At 53.3% G+C, this 10,058-nt stretch overlaps 2 protein-coding genes across 2 annotated transcripts in view; one reads left to right on the top strand and one right to left on the bottom strand.

Annotated features, from left to right (window-relative positions):
* LOC307074285 (caveolae-associated protein 2-like) overlaps positions 1–2,610 on the top strand; it is a gene marked incomplete at its 3' end in the record, with an annotated part of 7,743 nt that extends 5,133 nt beyond the window's left edge. Inside the window, exons 5-6 of the mRNA XM_079734301.1 lie at positions 1,277–1,447; positions 2,239–2,610. Coding sequence (XP_079590427.1) covers positions 1,277–1,447; positions 2,239–2,610 — 543 coding nt within the window. The remainder of the gene's footprint in view (positions 1–1,276; positions 1,448–2,238) is intronic.
* Positions 2,611–3,753: 1,143 nt separating this feature from the next.
* Positions 3,754–9,193, bottom strand: arl11 (ADP-ribosylation factor-like 11). The gene is made up of 6 exons (XM_079735280.1): positions 9,112–9,193; positions 8,109–8,183; positions 6,241–6,306; positions 5,817–5,932; positions 5,169–5,346; positions 3,754–3,891 (listed from the first exon to the last, which is right to left on the bottom strand). The coding sequence occupies exons 2-6, from the start codon at positions 8,151–8,153 to the stop codon at positions 3,763–3,765; spliced, it is 534 nt and encodes a 177-aa protein (XP_079591406.1). The 5' UTR covers positions 8,154–8,183; positions 9,112–9,193; the 3' UTR covers positions 3,754–3,762.
* Between the last annotated feature and the right edge of the window lie 865 nt (positions 9,194–10,058).

Below are 10,058 nucleotides of genomic sequence, written 5' to 3'. Positions count from 1 at the left end.
TGAGCCTGAAGAAGGTGAGCTAGCCCCGCTAGCTTAGCATGAGCCTGAAGAAGGTGAGCTAGCCCCGCTAGCTTAGCATGAGCCTGAAGAAGGTGAGCTAGCCCCGCTAGCTTAGCATGAGCCTGAAGAAGGTGAGCTAGCCCCTGCTAGTTAGCATGAGCCTGAAGAAGGTGAGCTAGCCCCTGCTAGTTAGCATGAGCCTGAAGAAGGTGAGCCAGCCCCGCTAGCTTAGCATGAGCCTGAAGAAGGTGAGCTAGCCCCTGCTAGTTAGTATGAGCCTGAAGAAGGTGAGCTAGCCCCCGCTAGCTTAGCACTAGCCTCAAGAAGGTGAGCTAGCCCCCGCTAGCTTAGTCTTAGCCGCAAGAAGGTGAGCTAGACCCTTTAGCATAGCACTAGCCTCAACAAGGTGATTTACCCTCTGCTAGCTTAGCATTAGCCTCAACAAGGTGATTTACCCTCTGCTAGCTTAGCATTAGCCTCAAGAAAGTGAGCTAGCCCCCACTAGCTTAGCATTAGCCTCAAGAAGGCGAGCTATCCCCTGCTAGCTTAGTTTTAGTCTCAAGAAGGTGAGCTAGCCACACGCTAGCTTAGCATTAGCCTACAGAGGCTTAGCTCATGACCGGCTAGCTCAGTACTAACATGAAGGAGTTTAGTTCCCCCCCTAGCGATAGCATCATGTAGCGCTGTGTTAGCTCCCCACCTAGTGTTAGCCTCATGTAGCTCTGTGTGTGCAGGTGGACAGCTTGAAGGAGGAGGTTAGCCTCATGTAGCTGTAACGTTAGCCTCATGTAGCTCTGTGTGTGCAAGTGGACAGCCTGAAGGAGAAGGTTAGCTCCCCACCTAGCGTTAGCCTCATGTAGCGCTGTGTTAGCTCCCCACCTAGCGTTAGCCTCATGTAGCCTCATGTGTGTGCAGGTGGACAGCCTGAAGGAGGAGGTTAGCTCCCTGCCTAGCGTTAGCCTCATGTAGCGCTGTGTAAGCTCCCCCTAGCGTTAGCCTCATGTAGCTCTGTGTGTGCAGGTGGACAACTTGAAGGAGGTTAGCTTCCCCCCTACCGTTAGCCTAATGTAGCGTTAACCTCATGTAGCGCTGTGTGTGCAGGTGGACAGCCTGAAGGAGGAGGTTAGCTCACCGCCTAGCGTTAGCCTCATGTAGCCTCGTGTGTGCAGGTGGACAGCCTGAAGGAGGAGGTTAGCTCCCCGCCTAGCGTTAGCCTCATGTAGCGCTGTGTTAGCTCCCCACCTAGCGTTAGCCTCATGTAGCTCTGTGTGTGCAGGTGGACAGCCTGAAGAGGGCGTTCTCCAAGCACAACATCGAGAAGAAGATGACCAAGATGAGCTCCAAGATCGTCTCCCAGGAGCAGAGGGACAAGATCAAGAAGAGCCTGTCCTCCAATCAGCAGAGAGCATCCTTCAAAGTCCCGCCCCTGTCATTCAGCCTGCGAAAGGTACATTCTATATCTATATCTACGTATTTAAATAGGTCTATCTACATATCTATAGCTATATATCCTAATCTATATATATACAATTCTATATCTTTATCTGCATAGCTATATCTATATATCTATTTCTACATATCTATATCCTTATCTACATACCTATATACCTATATCTAAAAAGCTATATCTTTATCTACATTTCTATATCTATATATCTATATATCTCGATCTACATATACATATCTACATTCTACATCTGCATACTGTATCTACATATCTAAATATATACATGTATATATCTACAAATCTTTATCTACATATCTATATCTTTATCTACATAGCTATAGCATATATCTATATACTCTCTCTCTCACTGTGTCTCTAAGTCTCTCGCCCTCCCTCCCTCTCCCTCTCACTGTGTCTCTATGTCTCTCGCCCTCCCTCTCTCTCTCTCACTGTGTCTCTGTCTCTCGCCCTCCCTCTCTCTCTCTCACTGTGTCTCTATGTCTCTCGCCCTCCCTCTCTCTCTCATTCTCTCTCTCTCACTGTGTCTCTATGTCTCTCGCCCTCCCTCTCTCTCTCTCTCTCACTGTGTCTCTATGTCTCTCGCCCTCCCTCTCTCTCTCTCTCACTGTGTCTCTATGTCTCTCGCCCTCCCTCGCTCGCTCTCTCACTGTGTCTCTATGCCTCTCGCCCTCCCTCTCTCTCTCTCTCTCACTGTGTCTCTATGCCTCTCTCCCTCCCTCTCTCTCTCTCTCTCTCTCTCTCTCACTGTGTCTCTATGTCTCTCGCCCTAGCCCCGGAGCGGCTCTGAGTCTCAGCCCGCAGAGCCGCAGGCCCCATCTCAGACCGGGGACTCTCCTCGTACTGAGGCCCACGTGGAGCTCTCTCCTCTGGACATCGCTGACGAGGATCTCCCCTTCATGGAGGTCCACTCCCAGCTCGCCCCTGGAGGAGCTGAGGAGCGAGTGGAGGAGGAGAGGGGGGAGGAGATCTCAGGGTTGTCAGAGGGGGAGGTGTCGAGGGTGTCAGAGGGAGTGAGTGTGGAGTACTCCCTCTCTGCTACTCTCCCCCAGGGGAGACACAGCCCCTCTGCCTGGGGAGAGGAGGACGAGGAGGAGGAGGAGGGGGAGGAGGAGAAGGAGAGGGGGGAGGAGAAGAGAGAGTGAGAGGAGGAGAAGGAGAGGGGGGAGGAGAAGAGAGAGAAAGAGGAGAGGAGGAGAAGGAGAGGGGGGAGGAGAAGAGAGAGTAAGAGGAGAGGAGGGAGGAGAAGGAGAGGGGGGAGGAGAAGAGAGAGTGAGAGGAGAGGAGGGAGAGGAGGAGAAGGAGAGGGGGGAGGAGAAGAGAGAGTAAGAGGAGAGGAAAGGAGGAGAGAGAGGAGTGGAGGACAGAGGGTAATGGACCAGCGTCCTGTGAGGAGCCATATGATGTGTGATAGGTCGGTGCTTCAGCCTATCAGACGGCTCCAAGCTGTCCTGTGTATCAAAGCCTCTGGGGGTCAGAGGTCAACATCAAGTCACTTACTAACTAAACACCGCTTCTACATGTAACCATGGATACGACCCCCTACACACACACACGCACGCATGCCCTACCTGTGATGTCATAACCTCGCTGTGATGTCATGGCTCTGTGCCAAAGATGCTGATCTCTGATGCTGATGTTCACGAGCAGACTAATAAAGTTTATACGCACACAGCTGTCTGCCTCTGTCTTCTTAACACAGTAAGTGACCTCATCCCAGAGGAAGTTAGTGGGTCTCGGTCGAATGGTCAATAAACGACCTGTCGCCTTTCATCACCTCCTTTCCTAACCTGCCTTCCTTGACCTTGGTGGAAAACGGGGGTCAAAAGTTGAATATCAGATGCATTCCACTACAAACACACACACACACATAGAAACACACACAACTACAGAACAGAAGACAGGATGTCCTTTATTTTGGTTGTCAAATCAGGAATCATATATATACAAACAGACCCAAGAATACATCACATCAAAACAATGTCTGCCTCCTCTTCACACATTGACCCTCCTCCTCCTCCCCTCTCCTCTCCTCTCCTCCCCTCCTCTCCTCCTCCTTCTCCCCTATCCTCCTCCTCCTCCTCCCCTCCTCCTTCTCCCCTATCCTCCTCCTCCTCCTCTCCTCCTCCTCCTTCTCCCCTATCCTCCTCTCTCCCCTCCTCCCCTCTCCTCCTCCTCCCCTCTCCTCCTCCCCTCCTCCTCTCCTCCTCCCCTCTCCTCCTCTCTCCCCTCCTCCTCTCTCTCCTCCTCCCCTACTCTCCTCTCCCTCCTCTCTCCCCTCCTCCCCTCTCCTCCTCCTAGCTCTTCTTGATGAGCTTGGCCACAGAGATGAATGCCTGTTGGAGCCCCAGTCCCTGCTGCCCGCTGCAGCTCTGGATCTCCCAGCGCCGGTCCTTGTACGAGTCCAGCTCTAGACACCGGGACACCTGGAGCACAGGGCAGGGTCAGAGGTCAGGGGTCACCTCTCATATGGTCAGAGGTCACCTCTGATATGGTCAGGGGTCACCTCTCGTAGGGTCAGGGGTCACCTCTCATATGGTCAGGGGTCACCTCTCGTAGGGTCAGGGGTCACCTCTCATGGTCAGAGGTCAGGGGTCACCTCTCATATGGTCAGAGGTCACCTCTCATATGGTCAGGGGTCACCTCTCGTAGGGTCAGGGGTCACCTCTCATGGTCAGAGGTCAGGAGTCACCTCTCATATGGTCAGGGGTCACCTCTCGTAGGGTCAGGGGTCACCTCTCATGGTCAGAGGTCAGGGGTCACCTCTCAGATGGTCAGCGTGCCGTCCACGCCCTTTTTGGCCAGCACCATCAGAGGGTTAGGGCTAGGGGTCAGGGGTTAGGGCTAGGGGTCAGAGGTTAGGGTTAGGGCTAGGGGTCAGGGGTTAGGGCTAGGGGTCAGGGGTTAGGGCTAGGGGTCAGGGGTTAGGGTTAGGGCTAGGGGTCAGAGGTTAGGGCTAGGGGTCAGGGGTTAGGGCTAGGGGTCAGGGGTTAGGGCTAGGGGTCAGGGGTTAGGGCTAGGGGTCAGAGGTTATGGCTAGGGGTCAGGGTTAGGGCTAGGGGTCAGAGGTTAGGGCTAGGGTCAGAGGTTAGGGCTAGGGGTCAGGGGTCAGGGTTAGGGCTAGGGGTCAGGGGTTAGGGTTAGGGCTAGGGGTCAGGGGTCAGGGTTAGGGCTAGGGGTCAGGGGTTAGGGTTAGGGCTAGGGTCAGAGGTTAGGGCTAGGGGTCAGGGGTCAGGGTTAGGGCTAGGGGTCAGGGGTCAGGGTTAGGGCTAGGGGTCAGGGGTTAGGGTTAGGGCTAGGGGTCAGGGGTCAGGGTTAGGGCTAGGGGTCAGGGGTCAGGGTTAGGGCTAGGGGTCAGGGGTCAGGGTTAGGGCTAGGGTCAGAGGTTAGGGCTAGGGGTCAGGGGTCAGGGTTAGGGCTAGGGGTCAGGGGTTAGGGTTAGGGCTAGGGGTCAGGGGTCAGGGTTAGGGCTAGGGGTCAGGGGTTAGGGTTAGGGCTAGGGTCAGAGGTTAGGGCTAGGGGTCAGGGGTCAGGGTTAGGGCTAGGGGTCAGGGGTCAGGGTTAGGGCTAGGGGTCAGGGGTCAGGGTTAGGGCTAGGGGTCAGGGGTCAGGGTTAGGGCTAGGGGTCAGGGGTTAGGGTTAGGGCTAGGGGTCAGGGGTCAGGGTTAGGGCTAGGGGTCAGGGGTCAGGGGTCAGGGGTCACCTCTCGGATGGTCAGCGTGCCGTCCAGGTCCTTCTTGTTGGCCAGCACCATCAGAGGGATGCCCTTGAGCTGCTCCTCAGACAGCAGCCGCCTCAGGGCCGCTCGCGCCTCCGGCATGCGGGCGCGGTCACTGCTGTCCACCACATAGACCAGGGCCCTGCAGTGGTCCAGATACTGCCTACACACACACACACACATTATATATAAACACACACACACACACACACACATTATACACACACACACACATTATACACACACGCACACATTATACACACACACACACATTATACATAAACACACACACACACACACACATTATACACACACACACACACACATTATACACACACACACATTATACATAAACACACACACACGCACACAAGCACACACACATTATCCATAAACACACACACACACATTATACATAAACACACACACACACACATTATACACACACACATACACACTTTAAACACACACGCACGTTACACAAACACACACACAAACACACACATACAAACACATTATACGCACACACACACACACACACCATACGAACATTATTCACACACACACACACATTATACACGTGATGGCAGTCGTGGCTTTGGGGGGGGGGGCCGCCCATGAGGACCCACTGACCTCCAGTGGGTCCTCATGGGCGGCTGCCCCCCAAGGTCCCAGAGGGTCATGGCGTCCTTCTGGTCCAGCTCCAGCGTCCCCACGTTGAAGCCCACCGTGGGGGAGGTCTCCATCAGCTGGGGCAGGGTCAGAGGTCAGAGGTCAGGGTCAGGGTCAGAGGTCAGAGGTCAGGGTCAGAGAGCAGGGTCAGAGATCAGGGTCAGCGCAGGCCTCTGATTGGCTGGTGTCCTACAGCGCAGTCCTCTGATTGGCCAAGTGTCCTACAGCGCAGGCCTCTGATTGGCTGGTGTCCTACAGCGCAGGCCTCTGATTGGCCAAGTGTCCTACAGCGCAGTCCTCTGATTGGCTGGTGTCCTATAGCGCAGGCCTCTGATTGGCTGGTGTCCAACAGCGCAGGCCTGTGATTGGCCGAGTGTTCACTCACCTCTCCTGTGAGGAGGCGGGTCAATAGAGTCGACTTCCCTGAAGAGTCCAGACCCACCAAGACCACCTACACACAATATACACACATTATACACACAATATACACACAATCTAACCCACTTACACACACACAATATACACACATTATACACACAATATACACTCATTATACACACAATATACACACATTTTACACACAATATACACACACTAACCCACCAAGACCACCTACACACAATATACACACATTATACACAATATACACACACTCTAACCCACCTACACGCACACAATATACACACATTATACACACATCATACACACAATGTACACACAATATACACACATTATACACACACTAACCCACCAAGACCACCTACACACACACACACACACACACACACACACACACACACACACACACACACACACACACACACACACACACACACACACATTTAGGGCATTTAGCAGACGCTATATTCCACAACGATCTAAAATAAGGTTAGGGTTAGGCTAACCCTAACCTTATCCACAGCGACGTACAATAAGGTTAGGGTTAGGCTAACCCTAACCTTATCCACAGCGACGTACAATAAGGTTAGGGTTAGGCTAACCCTAACCTTATCCACAGCGACGTACAATAAGGTTAGGGTTAGGCTAACCCTAACCTTATCCAAAGCGACGTACAATAAGTCCATTTGTCATAAGAAGTCGCTGTCGGTACAGTAAAGATGTTCATAGAGCCAAGTGCAAGTATTACAATCGCTAGGCTAACCCATTCCTCGTGTACAGCAGTGATAGCAGCTACTGTAGACGCTACACAATTAAGTACTATGAATAAGTACAATGCAGATTAAGTGCGTACAATAAGTGTGTACATTAAGTGCCAGGACGTACAACATACAATGGTTGGACTGGGAGTTTACAGTCAGACAGACAGACGGTCAGACAGGGGTCAGACAGACAGGTACCTGCTCCAGCCCCTCTAACCCTAACCCTAACTCTGAACAGGGGAGTTTAGAGTCAGACAGACAGACGGTCAGACAGGGGTCAGACAGACAGGTACCTGCTCCAGCCCCTCTAACCCTAACCCTAACTCTGAACAGGGGAGTTTAGAGTCAGACAGACAGACCGTCAGACAGGGGTCAGACAGACAGGTACCTGCTCCAGCCCCTCTAACCCTAACCCTAACTCTGAACAGGGGAGTTTAGAGTCAGACAGACAGACCACCTACACACACACAGGCACACACACACAATATACACACACACATTACACACATGATACACACATTACACACACAATATACACACACATTACACACATGATACACATTATACACACACGCACATGCACGCACACACGCACGCACACACAGACACAGACACAAGCACACGCACACACACACACACACACTCTCACACAGACACACACAAATAGACAGGCACACACACACACACACACGCTTTACCTACTCTGCTGTGAAGTTGAGTGTGTGTATTTGTTGTTTGTTACTCTGTCTGCATGAACAACAATCTGCTCAAACTAACGGCCCCTAGTGGGATCACCCCCCCCCGGGGACACCCTGGGGGGGACACACCCCCCCCCGGGGGACACCCTGGGGGGGACACACCCCCCCCCGGGGACACCCTGGGGGGGACACACCCCCCCCGGGGACACACCCCCCCCCGGGGGACACCCTGGGGGGGACACACCCCCCCCCGGGGACACCCTGGGGGGGACACACCCCCCCCCGGGGGACACCCTGGGGGGGACACACCCCCCCCTGGGACACCCCCCCCCCCGGGGGACACCCTGGGGGGGACACCCCCCCCCCCGGGGACACCCTGGGGGGGACACACCTACCTGGGGGGGGTGTGTGGGGGCGGCCCTGGTCAGCAGCTGGCCCATGGCTCCAGGTCCTCAACGCTCCAACAAACACTGAGGAGAGAGCAGACAGAAAGGGAGTTAGACAGACAGGCAGGGAGTCAGACAGACAGGGAGTCAGACAGACAGGGATTCAGACAGATGGACAGGGAGTCAGACAGACAGGGAGTCAGAAAGAGAGGGAGTCAGACAGACAGGCAGGGAGTCAGACAGACAGGCAGGCAGACAGACAGGGATTCAGACAGATGGACAGGGAGTCAGACAGACAGGGAGTCAGACAGACAGGGAGTCAGACAGATGGACAGGGAGTCAGACAAACAGGGAGTCAGACAGACAGACAGGAAGTCAGACAGGGAGTCAGAAAGAGAGGGAGTCAGTCCGACAGACAGGGAGTCAGACAGACAGGGAGTCAGACAGATGGAAAGGGAGTCAGACAGACAGGGAGTCAGACAGACAGGGAGTCAGACAGACAGGGAGTCAGACAGATGGACAGGGAGTCAGACAGACAGGGAGTCAGACAGACAGGGAGTCAGACAGATGGACAGGGAGTCAGACAGACAGGGGGTCAGACAGGCAGGCAGACAGACAGGGAGTCAGACAGATGGACAGGGAGTCAGACAGACAGGGAGTCAGACAGGCAGGCAGACAGACAGGGAGTCAGACAGATGGACAGGGAGTCAGACAGACAGGGAGTCAGACAGATGGACAGGGAGTCAAACAGACAGGGAGTCAGACAGACAGACAGGGAGTCAGACAGACAGGGAGTCAGACAGAGAGGGAGTCAGACAGATGGACAGGGAGTCAGACAGACAGGGAGTCAGACAGATGGACAGGCAGGCAGACAGATGGACGGGCAGGCAGACACACTGTCAGACAGAAAGACGTACGGACGGACAGACAGACAGGCGAAAGACAAAATGTCAGTTAGACAGAGAGAAAGACGGAAACAGAAGGACACAGACAGGCAACCAGTAAGACTCACAGTCAGACAGACGACGGGTCGACAGGCAGGTGGACAGACAGACAGCTCCAGTCTTCACCTTCTTAGTTTGGACTGGAAGCTCAGCACCAATCAGGGGTGGGCCTGGCAGCCAATCAGAGGAGCCGTGTGAAGGCGGGACCAGGCCGACGACATTCTTTAAACTGGTCTCTCTCCGTCACTAGTCGCAGGGCGGACAGACCAGTTCAGGGAGAGAAAGAGAGAGAGAGAGAGAGACAGAGAGAGAGAGAGAGAGAGAGACAGACAGACAGAGAGAGTGTGTGTGAGTGAGTGAGAGAGAGAGAGTGTGAGTGAGTGAGAGAGAATCACTTCACTCCCCAAGCATCCATCTTACTTTGTTTAGATGTTGTTTATTTGGTTGAGTTGTGTTACACCCACAGTGAGCTGTGCTAAGCTAACACCACAGTGAACTGTGTTAAGCTAATTTCCATTGAGCAGTGTGTATGTGCTAAGCTAACATCCATTGGCTGTGTGTATGTGCTAAGCTAACATCCATTGAGCAGTGTGTATGTGCTAAGCTAACATCCATTGAGCAGTGTGTATGTGCTAAGCTAACATCCATTGGCTGTGTGTATGTGCTAAGCTAACATCCATTGGCTGTGTGTATGTGCTAAGCTAACGTCCATTGGCTGTGTGTATGTGCTAAGCTAACGTCCATTGAGCAGTGTGTATGTGCTAAGCTAACGTCCATTGAGCAGTGTGTATGTGCTAAGCTAACATCCATTGGCTGTGTGTATGTGCTAAGCTAACATCCATTGGCTGTGTGTATGTGCTAAGCTAACATCCATTGGCTGTGTGTATGTGCTAAGCTAACGTCCATTGAGCAGTGTGTATGCGCCAAGCTAACATCCATTGGCTGTTTGTATGTGCTAAGCTAACATCCATTGGCTGTGTGTATGTGCTAAGCTAACATCCATTGGCTGTGTGTA

This window comes from Pollachius pollachius (assembly GCF_949987615.1).
Source record: "Pollachius pollachius genome assembly, chromosome: 4".
NCBI classification, from domain to species: Eukaryota; Metazoa; Chordata; class Actinopteri; order Gadiformes; family Gadidae; genus Pollachius; species Pollachius pollachius.
The sequence above is the reverse complement of the archived record's forward strand: the minus strand, read 5'-3'. Positions and strand labels throughout refer to the sequence as shown.